Consider the following 26,192-nt stretch of genomic DNA (forward strand, 5'->3'; position numbering starts at 1 on the left):
ATTTCTGCTAAAGCACATTAAACTTTTAAATAACACACATTATGCCTTTTTAGCAACTATATTTAATTGTTTTACCCACCGCGTTGGTTATAATGGAAATGATTTTTATTTGCATTAATTAATTGTCCTGTTTATTACATCTCTGAATTGATATTTTATAATTATATGTTATTCAAAGTTTATGTATAACTTTTACCTGCTTCATTTATGGACCATTCATATACGAGAAAAACTTTTAAAAGGAAACAAAAGGAACACAACTATTTACCACAAGTAAAATTGATTTAATGGACGATGGAAAACTAAAAGGGAAGTTTTTGGTTACATGAATCAGGAGCATTTTCAAGGAAGTACCACAATCTTTTTCTCGAGTTTCTGCTGAGGGAAGATGAACCTCCTCATGACGTCATCCAGTTCCTCGAGAGCGATTTGAGCATGAAGTTTGACCACATCATCTGGGTCTGATCTAACAACCCACTTTAGAGCCCGATACAGCTCCAGCAAAACATCGGCAAGAACCTGAAAGAGACAAAGAAAACACTTAGCAAGCAGATGTCCTGTTACTGTACAACTCAATGTGAGAAAAAGAACAAACGAGGAGAAGAAAATAATGAGTGCGATATATGTCTCTTGAGGCAGATGGTCTGTTGACCTTCCCTTACAGCTGGAAAGTGCTTTTGTGTGCAGTCAGCTGTTTTAACCTCACACCAGCCGCTGTGACTTATGGTTTACCTGGACGAGCCGTCTTATTACTCACTGCAACAGCTGGACAGAGTAACAACCTTTCCTCATACCAGAAAGAGTTTTCTCAAGCTACATCCTGGGAAACTCAACAGACGGCCATGACAGATTTGACCTTGCATTCGGGCCAATGCCAAGGGACATCAGCACCTCAGTCTGTGTGGTAAAAACTGTCCCATAAAGTGCATGTGCAATTTATCAGGGGTATGGGGACAAACTAGGGTGGACAATGGTGCTGTAAATCAGGAGGTCAAAAGTATAAAGGGTCAGTCGCAGAAGCAGTGGTCACTTTAGTCTACTCTGAGGTCATGGGATGAGAACATGTGTGTTTATAGAGAGTCTAAGATTTGTTTAATGTGAACAAACCCACCAAAATTCCAGATCCGTAAAAAAACTAAGCAGATGGAGATTCTGCAGGCTGACATGTGTAAACTTGGCCATAAATATATCATTTTATACAAGAATAAACTGCTGGTTTTCATACAAGAAGTTTCCAGTTTTCGAGTGGTGGGCCATTTATATGGATACACCTTAAAATACAACCATAAATAGGGAATGGTTGGTGATATTAACGTCCTGTTTGTGGCACATTAGTATATGTGAATCATTGATGTTCTCTTATATATACAGCATATAGTATATATACACTTTTTTTTACAATTCATCTTTATGTCTATAGCGCCTTTTACGATGTAGATTTTGTCAAAGCAGCTTAACATAAATAAAGAATATAGAGCTATAATATTTGTGGAATAATACAGCAATGCATTAAAGCACTTCAGACAGGGATGAGAGTAGAACAAGGATCCCTAATTACCGGAGTTTCTACTGGGACACAAGAATGCAAAATTACTGAGATTCGACTTTACTGTAAGCTACTTTTTAAGAACTAATATCATATCTGTTGACATCGCAGATCGAACACGTCATGCTAAAATTCTAATCATCTGAATGTTTTACCAGGTTACAACTCTTTTGCAATAAGACAGATACTGGAGTCTGTCTTTATAAGATTCATAGTTACTCCAGCAAGAATGGGAAATGAACTTCTCTCTCTCTGAGTCTGTTTTGGTAAGTTACATTAGCTTGTGTTAGTTTGTTGTTGTATACATTTGTGATATAGGTTTAATTTCACATACACCCAACCCCCAGATTTTGCACAAGAGTAATACATTCTACAAAGGCAATGGGCAGCATTAAGTATCTTTTTCATGAAATGTCTGACAGTATTGATTTATTTCATGACATTTACAATATATTATCAATTTATTGTTAATATTATGACACCAAAAAAACAGAATCTTGCCCGCATGGATGGAATGTCAATCGGCTAACATTCTATTGACAAAAACAAACAAAAAAAGAGAAGATTTTAATCAATAAAACACAAAAATCATTCAGTGATGTCATTTATATGGTCTCAAAACAGGATGCACATCTGTTGAAAATCCCTGCTAACAGTCCAGTGGATCAGAGATTCAATGTTCTCACATCTACATAAGATGAATCACCGCTCTGATTGGTTAATGTAGTTACAGCCCTAATTCAGAACTTGTGATATGTAAAGGTTTTGAAGAAGATTCTCATGAAACTTCAAATCCTAGAAGTAAAACTATTACCTATACACATCCATAATTATTAGTTTGACATATGTTGATGTTTTTGCACAAAAAAGTACTTTTCAATGACAGCAACCAACAAAGAGCTCGCTGGTATAGTAGGGACAACATTAACATTAACAAAGATTTAAAAATGCACAAATAGTCTACAATTATGTTTTTGATATGGTTTAGATACATTGCTTGTTTTCATCATGCACCCAGTGACCTGTAGGAGATAGTGTGGAATGAAAGGCATTGTTTGTAAAGTGATTGTGGCCGTGGGAATGTGAGTGATGATTATACAGAGCAGTGGTTGTGTTCTGCTGCAGGTGACCACTAAATAAGAGACTAGAAACTACAGCTGTTGCTCATCAGGGCAGATGCTGAATGAGTTCCTCCCACTGAACATGAGCACTGATGACACCACATCGGAAGACCTTACAACCTACTCTATAACCTCTCACACACACACAAAACACAGTATTCATTAACCTCAGAGAATGTCCTTCTGTTTCCAAAATTGTTTTAAAAACAATGTGTTTTCACTTTAAGAATCTGGTCTCATGTTGAAACTTTCCTTTTCCACAATTAACGGAAAATTCAGGATTAAAAACATCCTGTAAATAAGAATAATCTATTGAATGCCGATGAATAAACGTACAAAGGAAAGCTATTAAATTGATTAAGTGACATTAAACATTCATTCATTTATTTATTTTCCTACACATTAGTCTCTTTTTCAGAGGTTGTCACAGCAGAATAAACTATTTCTGCACATGTTTTACGCAGCCGATGCCAGTCCAGCTGCAACCCAGTACTTGGAAACACCCATACACATTCATACACTACGGCCAATTTAGTTTATTCAATATACCTGTACCCCATGTTTTTGGACTGTGGGGGAAAACGTAGCACCCGAAGGAAACCCGCACGAACACGGGGAGAACAAGTAAACTCCACACAGAAACGCCAACTGGCTTAGCTAGGATTCGACACCAACCTTCTTACTGTGAGGCGACAGTGCTGACCACTAAACCACCGTTTCAACTTTCCATCCATAAAAGACACCATTTTTATAGATATTAAGCTTCAAAATAAGTAGAAATGTTTCTAAAGCACCAAGTCAGCATATTTAAATAATTACTCGTGTATTATGTGACACAGAAGGCTGTAATGATGGCTGCTAAAATGTCAGTTTTCCTTGAAAAGTAAAAATTGACAATAACCAATAGATAATTAATTATTTATACTATTAGTATGTACAGAATTAGTATTTAAATTGGTATAGTCTGTTATTTATGTGATTTATAATGACTTATTTATAATAAGTAATAGCCTAGTGGTTAGTGTGCTGACATATGGTGCGTAATCACTTCAGGGCATCCTGAGTTCGAATCCCGGCTCGAGGACTTTTCCTGACCCTAACCTCTCTCTTTCTTTCTCCCACTTCGCTTCCTGTCTGATTACTGTCCTATCTAATAAGGGGCAAAAAGGCTCAAAATAAATAAACAAAAATGTGCATAGTTTAGAGTAGGTAATATTATTAGTTATTTATTCATTCATTCATTCATTCATTTTCTTTTCAGCTTAGTCCCTTTATTAATCTGGGGTCGCCACAGCGGAATGAAGCTATTATAATGAACTTATCCAGCATATGTTTTATACAGTGGATGCCCTTCCAGCTGTAACCCATCACTGGGAAACATCCATACACACTCATTCACTACTATTTAGCTTACCCAATATACCTGTACCACATGTTTTTGGACTTGTGGGGGAAACCGAAGCACCCGCAGAAAACCCACGTGAACACGGGGAGAACATGCAAACTCCACAAAAAAATGCCAACTGACCCAGCTGGGGCTCGAACCAGCGACCTTTATACTGTGAGGCGATTGTGCTACCCACTGCGCCACCGTGCTGCCAATCATTGGTTATAATAAATATATATTTGTAAACAATTAAATAACATCAAAAACATTGTATTTCTAATTCTAATTATTCTAATATTAGGAGCAATAATAGAGCAAGTCACTGTTCTGTATGATGTATTTTACCTTTATTAAAGTATAATATTCAATACTGAACAATTTGTTTTTTTAATATTTAAAAAAATGTACATTGATTTATCCTAAAAATACATATTTATTAAAAATTACATCAGGGGTGCCCAAACTCGATCCTGGAGGACCAGTGTCTTACATATTTTAGTCCCAACCCCAATCAAACACACCTGAACCAGCTAATCAAGCTCTTTCCAGGTATACTAGAAACTTCCAGACAAGTGTGGAGCTAAACTATGCAGGACAGTTTGGAGGGTTTGGGCACCCCTGAATTAGATAATTTATACTTTTATAATTTGTTTTTTGCACAAATAATGGCTTTTCATTTTTAAATACACACATACATATTTAAACTACTCACCTGAGTGGTTTTATCACTGAGGCCTCTGAGAACCAGAGCGATGACGTGGACAGCAGCCCTTCGAACCTCTGCTTCTCTGTCCGTCTTTATCAGAGACGTCAGACACATGCTCAACTGCAGAAACCAGAACACACACACACGCACGCACGCACGCACGCACGCACGCACGCACGCACGCACGCACACACGCACACACACACACACACACACACACACACACACACACACACACACACACACACACACACACAGGTCAAACACAAAGAACAAATGCAGGCATCTGCAATACCGCACTAGTTGATCTTAATGTCAATGCTACGGGTCGATTGATGCTTGAACACATGCACGCAGGTTTGCAGAAGGCTGATGGTCAAGACGCTTGAGAAGGGCCTGTTGCGGACCAGCTCTTTCATGAATAAGCAGCTCAGTTAGTCACGCTGACAGAGATGCTTATTCATGAAGTTCTCCACAAAGCACTGCCGCAGCTCAGTCGCTTACTGGAGATTTTCTTAACCGCCGTATGCACAAGCACTGAAACATAAACAAACTGCTCTCCAACTGTGCAGAGAAGTCACACATTTCACTTACTGGCAACAAGGATCAAAGAAAACAGCATTTAAATTTCCTCAAGGAAATGTTACTGTCACTTCCAAAGCAGCAGAAGTGTAATACTAAAATGTCAGATGAATACAGTTTGCATAAAACTTTAGCCACACGTATTCATCAGTTTGTATTCTTTGAAAACACAGTCTCAAATTGATTCGAGTCAGTTCATTTAGGTATATTTTATTTACATATGAATGTTTTAATTAACTAAAGTAAACAAAAATATTTAAAACTGTCTAGACTCAAATAAATGTATTAAAATGAAGCATGTTAGAAAGAGATCAGAAATGAGAATATGAATGAGAATACTCAATATAAGTCATTAATAAAAAAAGACAATAGCTAATCACTAATGCTAGAATAACACTGGAGACTCCTAAAATTTTATCGCATGACACCAGAGGGGGGAGTAAGTCACACATGTGCAAGTCACAAGCAAGTCTCAAGTCACAACCTTCAAGTTTCAAGCAAGTCAAGACAATTTTTGTCAGACTCAAGTCAAGTCACTGCGTATTTCAAGTCACGTCAAGTCGTAGACTTAAGTCTAACTCGAGTCAAGTCATGTGACTCGAGTCCCCCATCTCTGCTATATTCAAAAATTAATCAACACATAACGCAAACATCACTTTTACAGTAAGTTAAGTATTAAGCAGCTAAAAATCTCAGAATACTTCTGTATGCAAGTTAATTAAAGAAAAAAACTAACGGCAATTGTGACACTGGACTTAGGCTGGGCTGATAAACGATATTACATCGAATCACAATAAAATGTATGTCAATAACAATAATAAGCTCTGGACTTTTTTTTTTTTTTTAATCTATATTGATCTTAGAGCCAATCACACAGCAGAAATGTGCAGCAATGGGAATCTAAAAGTGTGTTGATATTAGAGATATAGAATTTTCGGCCACCGAAATATTATCAGCCAAAAATATTATGTCATTAAATGTACCCTCTAATTTTTGTGGTTTGATTTACTCTTTTCAATCTGGAACTAACAAAACTTTTACAACTGATACCAAAATATGTATCGTTATCGTTCAATATGGAAAATAATTATCGAGATTGCATGTTTGCCAGCCCTACACTGGACCATAATGATCTTTTTTTTTATGTGAAATTTAAACACCATCTGAAAGTGTTAGACACCATCTAAAATTGTTAGGGATAGGAAATAATTAGGTTGAAATACAACTATTTGTAAATCTAGAATCTGAGGTTTAAAAATTATTTATTTATATATATATATATATATATATATATATATATATATATATATATATATATATATATATATATATATATATATATATATACATACAAACACACACACACACACACACACACGTATATGTAAGTATATATATATATATATATATATATATATATATATATATATATATATATGTATGTATGTATGTATGTATATATATATATATATATTTTTTTTTTAAACCTTCATAAATTATTAGCCCCCCCTTTTAAATTTTTTTTCTTTTTAAAATATTTCCAAAATTATGTTTAACAGAGCAAGGAAATTTTAACAAATAAAAATAACAAAAATAAACACAAAACATGATAACAAATATAAAACACATAAACACATACGTGTGTGTGTGTATATATATATATATATATATATATATATATATATATATATATATATATGGAGAGAGGGAGAGAGAGAGAGAGAGAGAGAGAGAGAGAGAGAGAGAGAGAGAGAGAGAGAAATGAAGAAAATTAGAGTGAAAATTACCTTTACAATTGTTTAAACAAAGATGCATATTACTAAGAAAGAATTAAGATAATTAATTATGATATCTTTAGAGTAAGAAATTAGCAAAACATCATCATGGAAAATAGATCTAATATTTGTTGGCATAAAATAAAAATTCATAACTGTGGCCTATTTAATGTATTTGTAGTTATTCATACAAAAATATCAATACAATTTAAGAAGGTTTTGTAGTACAGGGTCACAATTCACCAACAATTTCAGAAATTTCAGTCTAAACATTCTAAAAACAAAATGTGATCATTTAAAATATCACATTTTATAATATAATATAATATAATATAATATAATATAATATAATATAATATAATATAATATAATATAATATAATATAATATAATATAATAGAACAGAATAGAATAGATTTAAAATGTAACTATTTCATTACATGATGCAAGCACCTCAATTTGAGAACACACATCAATTGTTACATAAAGATTTTAAGTCATTGATTTAAACAAGCAAATCAACTGAATTGATGCAGTTGGTGTTCATCCAACACACCCATCACCCATCTGCTCAGAAACCCTGATCTCAGCACTAGTAGTAGTAGTAATCTTGTGCAGAGGGATGTGCTTGTTTACACACACACACACACAGCTGTGCAGAGTAAAGAGAACCCTGACATCACAGCAGAAGCAGCCCTGGGCATCTGCTTAAAAAGAACTAATTACAGACTGAACTGAACCGCACACAGATTGAGCTTTTCAGCAGCCGGGCTGGTTGTCTTGACGTTTAGGTGTTGAATGCTAGAGTGGTCAGACTCGTACCTCTTGTGCCAGTGGTCCGAGTGAAAAGTTGAGACGTTGGCAGAGTTCACCCAAGTTGGAGAGGCTGCTGGCGCGAACACTGCTGTCCTCGTCTCGTGTGCCGCTCAGAAACACACCAATCAGAGGGCGGCCATAGTGTGGCGCGAGGTCGCCTACAAGACAAAGACAGGCTTTAATTTATTATTTGTATTTTTGGATGTGGTGTTAAGGATTTTTCTTTCTTTTTTATTGAGTATGGTTTAAAACCAAGTAAAATTACTGTTAACCTTTTTATTTTGTTACTCAGATAAAAATAGATTTAGTGATATTCATTAGAGCAATGCTGTATGTTGTTGCTTTAATTGAGAATTTACCTTGCACTTTTTTGTTAACAATTATTATTATTTATTTGTTTAGGATATATGGGCGACGCAGTGGCGCAGTAGGTAGTGCTGTCGCCTCATAGCAAGAAGGTCGCTGGTTCGAGCCTCGGCTGGGTCAGTTGGTGTTTCTGTGTGGAGTTTGCATGTTTTCCCTGCATTTGCGTGGGCACACTCTGGGTGCTCTGGTTTCCCCCACAGTCCAAAGACATGCGGTACAGGTGAATTGAGTAGGCTAAATTGTCCGTGGTGTATGAGTGTGTGTGTGGATGTTTCCAAGAGATGGGTTGCAGCTGGAAGAGAATCCGCTGCATAAAAACGTGCTGATAAGTTGGCGGTTCATTCCACTGTGGCGATCCCAGATTAATAAAGGGACTAAGCTGAAAAGAAAATGAATGAATGAATGAATGAATGAATGAATGAATGAATAGGATATACGTTTTCGGATACTGATTCCAATGTCGAATTTTTCAATTGTTTAAATAACTGTAATTAAATTAAATATTTACAAAAATAAAATATTATGTGCTCTTTGGAATATATAATATCCCAATATTTACCTATAATAGGTAAATAAATAAAAATTATCTTAAAATGACAATAATACTGTTTATTTTGGTGCAATATATCATACAACAAAAAATAGATATCATGACAGGCCTAGTTGATGACTTAAGATAGAAATCTGTTTATAACATTATAAATATTTTACAGTCACTTTTTACTTCATAAGACACTGAAAAATGGAGTCTGAAAATTCGGCTTAACCAACACAACAATGCATACATTATTAATATAGTAAAATACAGAATTTTGTAACTGTATTTTAATGAATATCGTAATTATTCAAAACTACAGAGTAATGTAAAGTGATATTAAATAGATATGATGGGGAATTAAAAAAAAAAACAACAACTCTGATTCTTCCTGATACAACACAGACAGCAAGAAGACATGGAGTGAGAGTTCAAGCCTGAATGCACAATGACAAACCACAAACACACAAAGATGAAGTCACCACTCCAATCTCTCCATCTCAGTGTGAAAGTCTGAGAAATCTAAAGCCCATTTCTACAGTATGAGCAAAGTCACCAGTTTTTTTTTTAATTATATTTATGTGTGTGTGTGTCTGTGTGTGTGTGTGTGTGTGTGTGTGTGTGTGTGTGTGTGTGTGTGTGTGTGCGTGTGTGCGTGTGTGCGTGCGTGTATTGTGAGGGCTCAGAAAAGGGCTCTGACAATTAAAAAAGCTCTTAGACTAACTATTAGGATTATTTAAAGTAAAATCAAGGATAACATTCGACAAACAGCCATTAAAACATCTACCAGGAGGGTCCAGAAGCTGCTGATTTTCCTGGCCCTGTCTGATATAGCATTCAAACTGTATAAAACCTCCCAGAAGCCATGTGCCAGGTCCTATTCAGACATCAATGTCTGCTTGTTCATCTGACCAATCCTCTAAACACATCAAAAGCCCTTTAATGGCTATTGTGAACTAGATCTATGAGCAGAAGAAAAAAAAACACAGAGTGTTAAAGCACACTTCTTTGATGCCACGCTTCTTGTTAACAGTGGCCATCTGTCTAATCCCCTATTAAGTGATCTTAAATCAGAAATCACACTTTTGATTTTCGACAGAGCGGATGTGTGTGTACTTTACGAAACAGCATGTTAAATGTAGCTCATACAAGTTATTAGTCAAGGATTTGATTAAATGAGTGTCTCATTAGATGATACTGATGAGCTGAAAATGTAAATGGAGCTCGAGTGTGTGAGTGAAGTGTGCGATGCCCCCTGCTGTGTGCGAAGACGCTATGAATGTGACGGAGAGCTGTGAGACTCTTTGTGCGATTTCGGCCGACTGGAGCAGCTGTTGGGCTTTTTTTCAGAGCGCGGTCTGTTAGAGTTGAGGAGTCGGGCCAAGACGACATGCCACAGACCCAGACTTGATCTTCGAGACACAATGAAGAACCGCACTCTTGTGCTAGGGATAAGCCGCTGCCTAGATCTAACAAACAGGTCCTGAAATAGATCATGCTTATTGAGAGCAGTAAAGAAAGAAAGACATTGTTGGTTAAAAGTGTGGGATTAGTAAGATTTTTAAATGTCATTTGATCCTTCGGAAATGATTGTACTATGCTGATTTGCTGTTCTATTGCAATCAATTTATAATAATAATGATTTATTTATATTATTGATGTTGAAAACAATTATTTCCTTCTTTTTTTAACACTTTATTTTAATTTTCATTTGAAAAAACTTACATACATACAGTACCACCTAAATCTTTAAAAGAGAGAGATGAACCATATATCACAGTTCTCTTAGAAGTACTACAGTATATCAAAGGGAATTTAGCTTACTACAAAAAGGAACGTAAAACCCTACCTTTCACCCCACCCATCTAACATTAATCAAAATGTTTGTGAAAGGTTTTGGTCCCACTTTATATTAAGTATCCTTAACTACTATGTACTTACATCAAAAAATAAATACAATGTACTTACTGTGTTTATAATGTATTTGAGAACACTTGTGGTGCTTTTGAATTGGGATAGAGGTTGGGTTATGGACAGGTTTGGTGGTATGGGTAGGTTTAAGGGTGGGTTAAGGTGTAAGGGATGGTCAACAGTGTATTTACAAATGTAATTACAAAAGTTAATTAGAGATTTAATTACATACATGTATTTAATCAAGCATAAGTACACAGTAAATACATGTATTTACATAATAAGTACATTGTAACAAACTTTTAATTCCTATTTATATATCCTAAGTACATATTAGTTAAGGCCACTTAATATAAAGTGGGACCAAGGTTTATATTAAAAAAGGCCTATTGTACATGAGTAACATTTACAATCATAATATGGAACTGGCTGGCACAGAAATTAAAAATTGAAGCAAGGTGTACATAGACAATGAAACAAATAGAGACAAATATAAATATAAAAAATTAAATAAAATAAATAATGAAATTAACATACAATAGTCTAATAAAAGTCTATGGGCTCTATTTTGACAATTCATACGCAAAGTGCAAAGCGCAGGGCGCAAACGCATTCAGGGCGTGTCAGAATCCACTTTTGCTATTTTAAGGATGGAAAAATCCGCTTTGCGCCATGGCACATGGTCTAACAGGGTTGAGCTTTTCTCTTAATGAGTTATAGGTGGGTTTTGAGAATAAACCAATCAGAGTCTCATCTCCCATTCTCTTTAAGAGCTAGTTGTGTCGTGCCATAGCACATTAGCTATTTACATGATGACTCTGTAAGTGGAAAAACTGAATGCATCACTAGAAAGAAAACAGTTAAAAAGAGCATCTACAAAGCGAGAATGAGAGATGAGCCTTCACATTATTTACTTTCACTTTCAGTCTCGTGGATAGGGAAATATGTTGTACGCACAGACATCCATTAGCATATAAATAATTAATTTTGTTTGTTAAGAGCAAAGGTTTGTTTTAAAACTATTTCTAAATTTAGTTCTAATTTCCAGCAAACGAATAAATGATTAAACAGCGTGGTGCAAAGTAAAAACGACTCTTGCGCAGTGCTGAAACTAGCAAACAACAATTGCGTCTCTCCTTGCACCGGGTGTATGATAGGGCCCTATATAAGTTCAGTCTATTTGCAAAAACACAATGAATTGTTTTCAAATCATTTTGAAAATGGACAATTTGTCATTTAGTGTGAATCTCAGTTCTAATCTGTGTGAATCTAACTGTAACAAATTTATCTAGCTCACATTTTAAAGGTGGGAACAGCACCAGTCTTTCGGGTTTTTTGCAATCCATATACAAAATAGAATTGCTAATAATCTTTTTTACAAAAAGATTACAAAATAATCTAGCTCCTGTTTATATAACCAACCTTCTGTCTCGCTACAATCCAACTCACTCTTTAAGATCTCAAAACTCAGGGCTTCTGGTAGTACCTAGAATAGCAAAATCGAGTAAAGGAGGTCGAGCCTTCTCTTTCATGGCTCCTACACTCTGGAATAGCCTTCCTGATAACGTCCGAGGCTCAGACACACTCTCCCAGTTCAAAACTAGATTAAAGACCTATCTGTTTAGTAAAGCATACACTCAATGCATCACCTAGCGGGTTTCACACATGCTTCTGCATCTTGCTTATATACACTATGAACAGCAGCTACGCTAATTATTCTCTTTATTCTCTATTTTCACCTGGGGATACTCATCCCGAGGTCCTCAGATTATGCGGAGTCACTGATTGGATCCAAGACCAGTGACGAGATGATCCCAAGGTTTCCATATCCGGGACCAGGCCATATCCTGAGCTGCTGCTGCGCTGATGGTCATGGTGAGTGGAGAACATGTGTCTGATTCCAGCGACGCTCCAGGGACAGACGAGTCTTCGCTGAGGCCATCTTCCAGCCTCCACCGCGGTGACTGAAGCTCTGCACAAGACTTTTGGCCAGCGTAGAAATTAAAATGGTCGTGCCCAACTGAGTCTGGTTCTCTCAAGGTTTTTTTTTCTTCACTCCCATCAGGTGAAGTTTTTTTTCCCTCTCCGCTGTCGCCACTGGCTCGCATGGTTCAGGATTGGTAGAGCTACGCATCGATGAATTTGCTCTTCAGTGTTGGAACTCTCAGTAATGATTAAATCACACTGAACTGAGCTAAACTGAACTGATCTGAACTTAAACACTAAAAACTGAACTACACTGTTCCAGTTACTATGACCATTTATGTGAAGCTGCTTTGACACAATCTTCATTGTAAAAGCGCTATACAAATAAAGCTGAATTGAATTTAATTGCGTGTCCAATTCTAGGGTCAGATTCCAGATTCATTAAATATACACTACATTTCACTACACTTCAAAAAGAAATTTAAATATAGTTTTCCAGTATGATTGCAATTTACTGCATGACCATAAAGAATGAAACAGAGTTCCTGTTGACACTTTGCAATTATTACAACATGAAGAGATTGTTGGATATTGTTTATGAAGTTTTGATTTAGAATAATGGAGCCTATAAACGACCTTATATTGAATCAGGTGATGTCTTGTGTTCACAGAACATGGATGTACATTACTTAAGTATTCATCCCACCCGTCCTCACAAATGGTAATACCCATTTCCTCTTGGCAGTCCTGTTTTATTTGATCTGTGCTGCTGTCCACCTACCCTAACAGTAGCTTGTAAAGGTTAGATAATTATTTCCTTCTTAAAAGAGTTTATTTTTAGAAATTTAAGAAAGTAAAAAAATATGAAAATGCATCCGATTTCTTTTTACAACATAAATGACTTTACACTCCCTCTTGAACAATTTAATGGAAAAGTTCCCCCAAACTTGTATTTACTCACCCTCAAACTTTTGACTGGTAGTGTAAAAAGGCACTAGAGGCAGTGTCTGTGCTCACCCATGGCTCTGCTGGCTCTCATTAAAACCTCGCCCACTTTAAGTCGTGTCTCGAGGAATCGTTCTTTTTGGGGGGGACCGTCACTCGCCCCGGTCTGATACTCTACCAGCAGTCTCTGCAGAATCTGCTCAGGGAAAGAGTCAGCCAACACTGCCAAGCCTGAAAAAGAACAAAAAGAAGCAATATATTTGAGAGAAAATCTGACAGACCCTCTTCAAGGCAGAATGAATATAAAACAGGCTACCATAGCATTAAAAAGATCATTCACACAAAAAATAAAAATGCTGTCATCATTTAGTCACCCTTTATTTGTTCCAAACCCGATTGTGTTTTTTTTTAAATTCTGTTGAACCCAAAAGAAGATATTTGAAGAATGTTGGACTACCTTAGGGTGTATTTTTCCAACTTTGGATGCTAATAGCTACCAGTTCCCAACATTCTTCAAAATATCTACATATTCCTTTATGTTCAACAGAAAAAAGCAGCTCATAAATATTTGAAGGCACCTGATGAAAGAGTAAATGATGAGTACATTTTCATTTTAGGTGAACTATGCCTTTCGAATCTTAACTCTCTTGCTCCTTACTAGGACTAAGAAGGGTTGAGAGAAGGTCCTGCATGACCATTCATGGGCAAAAGGTGAAATCATGTGGGTTGCAAACAGAGCGGCATTATGGACCCAAAATAGACCACTCCATAACAGTTTGTTGGCCCAGAAACGGTGTCCCTGAAAACCCCATAGTTGTTCCTTAAATCAGTGGTTCCCAACCTGGGGTCCGCGCCCCCCTAAGGGGGGCGCCAGAGTTCACAAGGGGGGCGCGGGAGAGGATAAGTATTGAGGTAGAAAAAGGCATAAAAATGCTCCACTATTATATAGGGCTGTACAATTAATCGAAAATCCGATTTCGATTTCAAACGATTATAAAAAAGCATTAATCAAGATAAACGATTATATGCATCATATACCGCCACCTTTCCAGCTGTGCACGCGTTGCTCTTAAAAGCGCGAATGTGTGTGTGCAGCACGCACACGCAGCCAGAAGCATGCGGCCAGTCAGCATTCGCTCTCATTTGCACACTGAGACGAGCAGAGGAGCGCAGACATCTAAAGTCATTAACGTGAGCGCTTTAATGGTCAAATAGGTGTCAAAACGCGGTGTTTCGTGATTATTTATATTAGCCCCCATTTGTGTAATAAACAAACAAGTTGAGAATCAAAAGACGTGAAAGAGAAACCATTAAAGAGACAGCGCGAAATTTTCCTGCTGCCGCCTGTTTTATCATTAATCAAACATAACGAGAAAATGCTTCTCTGAAGGATTTTTGTAGCTAAAGTGTTTTTCTTACAGTGAAGATGCTTAAAGCAGTTTGTTTAATATTTTTATTTAATTGTATTTATTTCTCTTTCCTTTGCAGGCTGGAAAATAACTGTATGTAAACACTTGAAGTCAGAATTATTAGCCCTCCTGAATATTAGCTGAATATTAACTTTTCCTGCCCAATTTCTGTTTCATAGAAAGAAGTTTTTTTTTCTGAACATAAAAGTTTTGATATATCATTTCTAATTACTGATTTATTTTATCTTTGCTGTGATGACAGCACATAATATTTTACTAGATATTTTTCAAAATACAACCATTCAGATTAAAGTGCAGTTCAAAGGCTTAATTAGGGTAATTAGGCAAGTCATCAAAAATATTTATTGCTTAAGGGGGCTAATAATATTGACCTTAAAATAGCTTTCAAAATATTTAAACTTGCTTTTATTCTAGCTAAAATAAAACAAATAAGCCTAGAAGAAAAATATTAGAGGAAATACTGTTAAAATTCCTTGTTCTGTTAAACATAATTTGGGAAATATTTATAAAAAAAAAATTCTCAGGAGCGCTAATAATTTTATTGTATTTTTTCTGATACTCGTTTTGAATAATCGTGATTACAATTATGACCAAAATAATTGTGATTATGATTTTTCCCAATATCGAGCAGCCCTACTATTATATATGTATTTTTTAGTACCAAAAAAAAAAATCAAAACACATGCTTAAAATTCCAACATAATAGTACAAATAATTAAAATAAATAACTTTAAATAATTATTTAAATTTTGCTCACTTGCGCAATGTGGTTGTCCAACTTCTCGTAAAGGCAAAATCAAAACAAAAATGGCAGAGAAACGTAAATGCAATGATTCTTTAGAGGTGAAGAAAAAGATTAGACAGTATGTCAAAGCCTACCTAAATTTTGGTTTTATTGAAGGCCAAGACAAGTTAAAACTGATTATTTTATATTTTGTATACATATTATATATTAATATTACACAAACACACACATACTGTATATATATATATATATATATATATATATATATATATATATATATACAGTACATATGTGTGTGCGTGCGTGTGTATTTATATGGTGGGGGTGCTCCAATGTTTGTATATGTTCATGGGGGGGGCCCCTAAGAAAAAGGTTGGGAACCACTGCCTTAAATAACCTAAGACTGATATAGTAATTCATAAAACTGCAGATCAATATACAATGCACCATTTAAGTTTGAGATCAGGTAGACTTTTAAGTCTCTTAGGCTCTTATTTCAGTAAAATTTCAGTACATTTCAATAAAATTTCAGTAATCTTGTGAAATTGCAATTTAATAACAGTTTTATAACCTTTGATGTCATTTTAATGTGGAAAAAAGAAATGAATATTGATACCTTTCTTACTGACCACAAAACTGAGTAAATAAACTGATGGTAACACTTTACATTACGGTTCCATTAATTAATGTTAGGTAATGTATGTATTAACACAGATAAACAATGAACTATATATTTCTAACACTTTTTATTACTCGTTTGTTATACCTATAGGTTGTTATTATATAATATAATACTTTATTACATGTTATTATAAGTTAAAAAACAGTCCTTCATTGTTAGTTTATTTTACCTTACAGTACATTTGCTAATGTACTTTGGATTTTAATAATACATTACTAAATGTTAAAATATGATTAACGAATGCTGTACAAGTATGGTACATCCTTAGTTTATGTTAGCATATATATATTAACTAACATTAACTAATGCAATCTTACTGTAAGGTGTGACCAAAATTATTTATATATGGGTAAAAGAATACTTTTTTAGTGACTGCATCAAATTGTATTTACAAAATCCATCATACAATTGATACAAAGAAAGAATATCAAACCCAAGTGTCTATTTAATTGTTTCAAATATATTTGAGCAAAAAAGATATCAGTGGAATAACATATAACTGTATTTTATAAAAATGACAGAATGGACCTCAAAACAACAACATCTTAAGTTTTTATTTTTAAAGCTTTAGTTGGTAAATTAACACAGTATCGTATCTAGTTTGTTGGATTAAAGCTCAAATATTTATAATACCAGATCAGCAGATATAATCTTACTTAAGATGCCATTTTTTCACACAGAATTAGGTTGATCAGCATTCTTTAAGTATGTTCCATATGTATGGATTGAGCTATACTAATATATATATATATATATATATATATATATATATATATATATATATATATATATATATATATATATATATATATATATATATATATATATATATATATACATACACATACATACATACATACATACATACATACATACATACATACATATATATATACACATACATACATACATACATACATACATACATACATATACACATATATATATATATATATATATATATATATATATATATATATATATATATATATATATATATATATATATATATATATGTATATATATATATACATATAGTGTGTTCAGACTTAAAAACCTCTAAGTGGTGTTTGAAATTTCCAGCGAAAATTAAAACTTTTCTCTGCCTTCTTTGTTTATGTTGAAATACTATTCTTCAAAGACCAGGAATAGGACTTATTTTTTGCCATAATCAAGATACTTCTGAACCTACACAGACGAGCCTGATAAAAATAGCTTATTTTAGAGGAAAATTTCAGACAGCATTTAGAGGTTTTTGCATCTGAACACATACAAATACAGTAAATTACATATGAAATCCATCCCATCTATTGCTATATTTAAAAATATTTTAAAGACTGTTAATTTAGAACAGTGCATGTTTTACAATTGATTATGGTTTATTTAATGTAGGCTATGTGTGTGTATGTGTTGTGACATGTATTTTTTTGTAACTCTGTCATATGCTGCCTGTCTTGACCAGGACTCCCTGGAAGAAGAGATATTGTATCTCAATGGGACATTCCTTGTTAAATAATGAAACAAATAAATAAATAAATATAATCATTAAGCGGAACATATAGATTTTAATATTTCAATAAGTATTCTGACCTGTACTCATTAAAATACGTAAAAGATTAAGTGATTACAATAAACTGTATGGCATTTTAAATTAATATAAACTTGTTGACAAAATGCTAAAATCTAGTGTATTTTAAAATACAGTTTCTTTACAATACAATTTCTGGCAAAATATTAAATAATTTATATTAATAGGTATTATTACACCATTTTGGCTTTGACCAACATATAAATTCTACATTAATAAAAATTTTTTTCACAATATATTCAATTCGAAGCCTCAAAATATGTTCTATTATTTATAATCACAACCACAAATAAACCCGATGATCATGCTATTACTCAAAAAAATCATCATTTAAACATTTAGGCAATAACAGGTGTAACTGTTATATTTCGCTGCATTTCTGAGAAGTTCAGGCTTTGTTTCTCTGGAATAAATGAATTACCTTGAATGGCGGACAGATACACAAAGGAGTCTTCATGCTCCAGGTTTTCCAGAAAGAGCTGCAACACATTAAAAAAATTCACCAAAATCTGAGCCAAAAATCAGGGCAGTGTTAATTAATTCCTTCATCTAATTATCACTGACAGTTTTTCAAGGAGCCATTAGCTCAGCTCTCAGCACACTTAACAGAAATGCAAATTAAAGCTTGTCTGTGGCCCGCGGTTTTTGAAGATTTAAATAAGTTTGGGTGAGCTGAGAGAGAATAAACGATTATGGCAAAATTAACACAACAGATAATACATTAACAGAACCAGAAATACAATTCAAATCATACTGAATCGAAATGAAAAAGAAGCTATTCACATCCCTGAGGTACACCTATGTTATCTGGTCTCCGCGTCCATGTTTAAAGGTGAATTGGTTGTATGTATGAAGCGCTGGGCACAGAAGAGGCTTTTATTAAAAGAATATTAGATGAAACGCTGCAGAAAGAACCTCATCATAACTAGATCCCATGAGAGTCTTCAGGCGCCCTCAAGCAAGAGGTTTTACACACCAAACATCTCACCTCATTTATAAAACATGGTCTAGACCGTCACCTACCCTCAAAACACAGGAGAACATTGAAAATCGCTGGCCCAAATAAACAGTGTCATCCAGGGAAGAGTCTGCACAAACTCCCAGGAGAGATGTCTATGGGACACCTGGCTTGAGCATCAGAGAGAATAATGCAGGTTCTATAATGATGGCTCGCATCAAAGCTCAATTCAAGAACTCTGAATGACCCGAAGAAGCACTAAAGGGGAAATTATTTAGTAAGTTAAAAATCTAAGAAAATTCACCAGACGTTTGCGATCTAAGAATTACAGCTGGAAATTATACACTGGATAAAAAGATAATACTACAAAAATGACAGATAACTAAAAAGGTGTGCTTACTTTATTTAATTATTGTTTGTAATAGTGTATCTATTCATGATCATGAATCATCCATTGAAGCTTTATACGAGAATTGCTTTAATAGGGAATCGAATGTGCAGCTTCCTTTTAAAATACATGTACTTGCCACATTATAATTAAAACAATTATAATAATAATTGGGCCCGTAGCCAGCCTGGTGAAAGTGGGCCTTTTTGCAGTCATTCATTGCATTTTCTATTTAATTATGAGGTTTAAATATTGAATTTAATCACATTTTAGGCACTATTTTTATTTATTTTTTTGCTGGATTAGCTTGTCCGATGGTCATCGTAACCATACTTTTTGATGCACCAAAAGTATATCCTAAAGATTTAGAATAAATAAATATGAAAACAATACTTGTTTTGAAAAGACAAAAATAAGAATATGTTTAAGTTTTTAATTTATTAGGCAAATACCAAACTGGCCAGCACATTCAACTTTCCTCAATCAGAATTTGGGATGCCGAATTTGGCACGGTGTGACTTCAGAAGGGGAATGACAGCTAACACAGAATTCTGCTTGCTCTTAAAGCCTTTTTCAATGGATTATTTTCACAATTCATTATGGAACAGCAGTCAAAATGAGCTCATGTATGGGACAAATTCTGGATCTTTTTAGTGAGGGGTGGGTTTTTTCGAACCACCCAAACCCCCTGGTTATTGGGCTGATGATAATAATAATAATAAAAAATAATAATTTCTTACATTTAAATAGCACTTTTCTGGACACTCAAAGCACTATACACATTTTTGGGGGAATCCCCCATCCACCACCAGTGTGCAGCATTCACCTGGATGTCACGACAACAGCCATTTTGGACCAGGCCGCACACCAGCTGATTGGTGGAGAGGGGACTGAGTGATGAAGCCAATTATGATATGGGCATGGTGGACAGAGAGCAAATTTGGCCAGGATGCTGGGGTTAAACCCCTACTCTTTTTCAAAGGATGTCCTGGGATTTTTAACGACCACAGAGTAAGGACCTTGGTTTAACATCTCATCCAAAACATGGCTCTCACTGACAGTATAGAGTCCCCATTAATATACTGGAGCGTTAGGACCCACACATACCACATGTTGAGTGCCCCCTGCTGGCCTCACTAACACCACTTTCAGCAGCAACCTAACTTTCCCATGTGGCCTCCCATCCAGGTACTGACCGGGCACAGCCCTGCTTAGCTTTAGTGGGCAATCATGTGAGAGTTGCAGAGAGCTAGCTGCCGGCAATGCATTTGTAAATGTGATGCTTCATATTAAACATTAGATAAAATGTATCCTTTTTTCATAATTCCCTATATTCCTATATTTTGTTTATAAGATGCATTTTATGTTCACTGTGGTACGCCGACTGCTTGTCTATGTTATTTTTGTGTTCATACAATTAAAAATTTTTCAAACAACAATAAAATAAAATAAAGGGACTAAGCCGACAAGCAAATTAATGAATGAATAAAATAAAATACATTTTAACTAAAATAAGTTTCATTGAACTTTAATTAATATGCACTGGGGTCAAAATTGCATTAAGAAGGCCAAACAAAATCACTTTATATTCATTTATTTTTTTAATTTTATAATTTATTTATAATAAATTTTTGTTAAATAAGTCATATGAATTAACCAACTGGTAGCCCTAAATAAAACCAAAACCTTTAAAAAATTATGAACATAATTTAGTTCGCCTCACTCCAAATCTAGTCCTGTGAATTTACAACTTAGAAAATATTTATTTACATCAGAACAAAATGAAAAAAAATTATAAAAAGAAAAAAATCTGAAATAAAAAAAGAGTATTTACATCAGAAAAAAGAATGAAAAAAAATCTAACAGACATTTAAATGTCATTCATTAAAGCGATAATGCAAAAAAATATTCATTAAATACAACAAGCCAAAACTAATTAAAGTAAAACTGAAATTTGTACTATACAAATACTGACAAGTCTGTCTCATTAAGCACTAATCCCTGCACGGCTGGCTTTACTTGTTTGATGTTAACTGGATTTATACAAACACATATATAAATATATTCCACTCACCGTTAATAGTTTGTCCTTGTTCTGCAGTGCTTCTCTGTCTCCATCTCTAAAAGAGCAAGTCAGTGAACGCAAAGCTACGGCTCGGGTGGGCACATCTGGGTCACAGGCCTCCAGCATGCACTCAGAGAAAGCTTTACTTGGTGAAATCTCAGGAAAGTCCTTCACTCTGGGTTTCGTACCAGGGTCTGCTGTATGTTTGGAATGTGAAAGTGGTTGTGAGGGGATCTGGGATCTGGAAGGAGCTCTAGACGAGGATGTAGTGGCTGGACTGGATTTTGAACTGTGGTTTGCAGGTTGAGCAGGACTTTGGGCTGTATTGTGTTGGCCAGCAGTTTTCAGGACAGTCTTAGGGTGATAAGCCCCATGTGTGGCAATGGTAGCCCTCAGATCAGAGGCCAGCTCCTGGATCACTGGTTCTGGGTGCTGCTGGGAAATCTGCTCTAGGTAGGGCAGCAGTTCAGCCATTGATGAATAATCTTCTGGAGTGAGCTGAAAGGAGATATGCGTTAACATTTGTCCGACATGCAGATTTTAGGTCTTAACTAATATGCACTTACATCAAAATGTAAATACAATTTACTAAACATGTTCATGATGCATTGAAAAACAATTTTGGTGCTCTTTAGATGGGATTTGGGCATACCTGCCAACATTTGTCCCTGAAAATCTTGGACACTAGGTGGGTTAGGTTCGGGTGTGAGGTGTCTGAATAACATTGTTAAAAACCAGGTACTGTGTACTGTGGTGTTAGTAACTGTACTATGGAGCATGTTTCATCAAGCCAATGCGATCGGATCATATACCAAAGTTGGCGAACCAGGGGTTTCACAGACTGTATCAAAATGCTGAGGACTGGGAGTTGAACTTATGGGAGTTTTCCAGGAGAAATAATAAAACGGGAGTGTTGGCAGGTATGGATATGGGTATGATTTTGCACAGGTTTGTTGGTATGGGTAAGTTTAAGGGTGGGTTAAAGGATGGTCAAAACAGTGTAATCTTAAATGTAATTACAAAAATAATTGCATAAGTGAGTAAAATGTCTAATTTTACACTATACCTCAGCAGCTCCAGAGAGAAGAGTGGCCACAAGCCCCATTCCCATACTGAGAGTCTGACTCTCCACAGGGCTGTCAATGCCACGCTCCAGGCTAACACAAGCCCTCTGCAGCATGGACACTATGAACCCCACCACCTGTGTGCAGAGAGCAAACACTGTTAGATGAACGAAGCATTTCTACTTCCGTCTAATGTCGAAAAGTAAAGACAAATCGGTTAATATGGAGCCCGAGACTGCACTATAATGATCACTACTGAAACTATGACCTAACCATAACCCCACAATCATGATGCCACATCAATTTTTAAAAAGTATATAAAAACATTCATTAATTAAATGAATAAATACTTTTTTAGAAAAACAAATACATATTACAGCACAATAAAAAGTGCCTTATATGATAGAAACTACTTGATTGAGTGATGTCATTTACAATGACAGAAAGCATTTTTAACCTATACTGCAGCCAACCACCAGGGGGACATCAAAATGTTTTGCTTCACTTTTAATGATGAGAAGGTACAATCAGTTGGGAAAGAGAAAGGAATAGATTTCTTGCATATTAATGTCATGGAACATTACAGCCTTTTTTGACACTACAGTATTACTAAGTGTATTTTCACAAAAACAATTCTTCCTGCCTTTAAAGGATTGTGTTTGCAACCATAGTACCCCATTTTTGTACTTTTGAAATTGGATTTTCAAAAGATTTTACAATGAACATGCACCACAAATATATTGCAATGATTCGATAAAAACATTGCAAGTGTCATCTGTAAGCAGAAACGAGATATAAATGTGGTATATGCAGAAGTATGCAGAAGGACTGAATTTTTCAGTAGTCTGGGTCAAATGCTTCCAGTGAATTTCATTCAGTTACAAAATCGCCGTATTTAAGGTCTGTTTTCTTTAAAAATCAACAATCTTCAGAGCCTGAGTGATATACAAAATAAAGTGGGTCTCAGAATGTACAAGAAGCACTGCATTAAATTGCATTTTTTCCGCACCTTGTCTTTAAAAAATGAAAAATTATTTTACCTAACGGGCATGTGCGTGTAAACAGATTTTCATTTAGTTTTAGGCTTGACAAACTAAATGAATGCTGAAGTCTATTTAACTGATTATATTTTAATTACATTACAACATCGATGCTGTAAACAAAACCATATAAAATAGAAAAAAAACAAATGAACCATTCACGGGAAGTTTATCGAAATAAGAAGAAACACTAGCAGTGCATATGCCCTATTCTCTCTTCTATGCTTGCAGACTGTCAGTTATGCCTGTCAGCAAAGCAGGTGAGAAAACATAAATACATTAATTTTTCACTAGTGTTATTAGCATCATCAAATTAGAAGCAAACCATCCTGGAGTTAGCATGGACCACGAAGGTTTTAAGGTAATTTGTGGACAGGGGGAGGGGGGTCATTATTTAGAAAACATTATTCTTAGAAACCAAATTCAAGGTGTACACCAAAAGAGTTATTGTTAAAGCCACTTTAAACTAGCATAGCTGCTATATAAGCCATAAGAGGCTCATGTATGTGCCCTAAATAACAGTCTGAGAGATTTCTTTGTTGTGCGTTAAATGGAACAGATATGGCCAGCTCTATTGTTAGATGGCCTACGTTACTCTTACCAAAATCTCAGGAGATTAGAAGCAGAAAATGATAAAACAGCTTTAAAGAGATTAGAGTTCAGAACTAACGCATGGCTATATTTAAATAACGCTGAATGAGGATCTCTATCACACCTGAGTGGGCTTGCGGAGCAGCTGCGTGTGAGGAAGACCCTCACACATGATGGCTAGTGTCTGCAGAAGAGCGAGTCTCTGTCCGTGTCCACTCACACGGCCCAGCAGGTGCTGCTCTAACTCCAGCAGGGTCAATGATGAGGTGTCCACTTCCTGCTCGACATCCTCCTGCTCAGCAGCCACAGCCGTTAAATCCTGCAAACAGCATGAAACGGATACATCAGATGAAGAAAAGGTTTCACTGTGCAAAGGACCTGTTTAAACCTGGTATTTTGGTCAATTGGTTAGTTAACATCCAGATTAGGGAAACACGTCTGATTTTCTAATCCATCCCTTCTGTCTACCTTTGATCACTTTCCTGATTTCTTCGGGGGGATGGGCACTATCTGAACTTCAGATCTTTCAAGCTAATAAAGTTAAATAAGCTTTTACAATGTATATGAATGTTAAAGAAGATGATATGGAGGAAAGAGCAGCAGCTTTCTGCTCTCTGACAGTTTCAAAACTGCATCAAATATTGTGGGGTTGCATTACAATCAGGACTGCTGGGAGAACATTGTGTTTTATGGGGTTTTTTTACCTTTAAAACCAAATTTAAACGTCCCATAAAGTATTTTGAAGCATGCATTTCTTATTAGAAATTTGACTTAATCTTAACTGAAACATGAAGACAGGGTGGGACATATAGTAGCTCCTTCCCCTTTAAAAACTAGCCAATAGCGTTTTGTTTAGTCACATCTCTGCCAGTCAGGTTTGTTGAGCTCAAGCGCTTTAAATGAAAAACAAATTAAAAGTGCCTTGAATGGAGCCTTTCATGTCAGATACTAGTAAGCATTTAACTGGTCGAAAGATTTAATGAGAAACTGATGTATGAGGTGATGTAAAAACAAAATTGATCTATTTAGGTGAACGGGACAAACTGTAAGCTTTGGATGTTTATATCAGGTTTATATCTTCTCATTTGCAAATTTTGTCAATGTTTAAAAGCACATTAGCTTACATACATCCTTAAAACTGACAAACTGATAATAACATCTAAAATATTGATTTTAAATCACAGGACTTCTACATTTTCTGCATTTTTAGAAATGATTAGGGTTGTGTCATGCAATGTTTCAATATTAAATATTTGGCCAGCAAGCAGGTAGTAGGTGGTCTTTTTTGGATGTTCAAACACATTTGACCACTTGAGTGTTAACACTAAAAATTAATTCTATTTAAATGTATTTTTCACAACCTCTAAAAGTGATCTAAAGTGATCAAAATGCTGTATTTTAGACCTCAGTTACATACTAATTTAGTTAGATTTGTAAACTCTTAATAGCAGATGTAAACAGATCAAAGTGTAGCATCCTAAAACAAATCCAGTGAACTTGGTATCTATTTTAAATCTCAATCCACTTTCATAGGATTTGTAAAAGTCAGTGTCGCTAAAGATTTATGGAGGCAATTTTCCAAATCTTTAGAGTAAGCACAAGATAATACTTAAGACGTGAAGTTCTAATAAATCTCTTTTCTTCATATTGAAGCCTTCTTGTGTAATTATTCTTGCTTTAGATTCTTGCAACAGCTTAGAGTGGCATAAGTGGAACAGTCTGGCAGAGTTCAGCACCTGAAGCAGAAGCAGAAAAAACTCTCCAGGCAGGTCACTATCCTTCATGTCTCCCAGTAACTGCACCAGACACTGGACTCTCCACTGCTCGCTGGAGACCTTCTCATAAAGAGCGTCATCTTCATCACTGCCAAAGCACACAGCAAAAAAAACAGGTAATTATTTGATATGAAATGTAAAAGTTTATTACAGTAACTATGGCTGCAGTTTTTCATAAAAACACACTCAGTCTGGACCACAAAGTCTTATGTTGCAAAGGCATATTTCGTTAACAGCTTAAAATACATTGT

At 35.1% G+C, this 26,192-nt stretch overlaps 1 protein-coding gene across 6 annotated transcripts in view; it reads right to left on the bottom strand.

The window, feature by feature from the left end:
* Positions 1-263: 263 nt before the first annotated feature.
* The window catches only part of tango6 (transport and golgi organization 6 homolog (Drosophila)), a 35,672-nt gene continuing 9,743 nt past the window's right edge, over positions 264-26,192 (bottom strand). For 4 of the 6 annotated variants that reach the window (XM_087293063.1, XM_087293067.1, XM_087293062.1 and 1 more), the window contains 9 exons: positions 25,903-26,029; positions 24,291-24,485; positions 22,538-22,672; positions 21,481-21,969; positions 18,482-18,539; positions 13,688-13,846; positions 7,939-8,090; positions 4,767-4,880; positions 264-519 (listed from right to left, as the gene is read on the bottom strand). In XM_087293063.1, coding sequence (XP_087149189.1) covers positions 343-519; positions 4,767-4,880; positions 7,939-8,090; positions 13,688-13,846; positions 18,482-18,539; positions 21,481-21,969; positions 22,538-22,672; positions 24,291-24,485; positions 25,903-26,029 — 1,606 coding nt within the window. In that variant the 3' untranslated portion in view covers positions 264-342. Of the gene's footprint in view, positions 520-4,766; positions 4,881-7,938; positions 8,091-8,321; positions 8,678-13,631; positions 13,847-18,481; positions 18,540-21,480; positions 21,970-22,537; positions 22,673-24,290; positions 24,486-25,902; positions 26,030-26,192 lie in introns of those variants that run through there. The other 2 variants (XM_087293065.1, XM_087293064.1) reach the window with 1 other exon arrangement.

Source organism: Danio rerio, chromosome 18, assembly GCF_052040795.2.
Source record: "Danio rerio strain M-AB ecotype USA chromosome 18, GRCz13ab, whole genome shotgun sequence".
In the NCBI taxonomy this organism is placed as follows: Eukaryota; Metazoa; Chordata; class Actinopteri; order Cypriniformes; family Danionidae; genus Danio; species Danio rerio.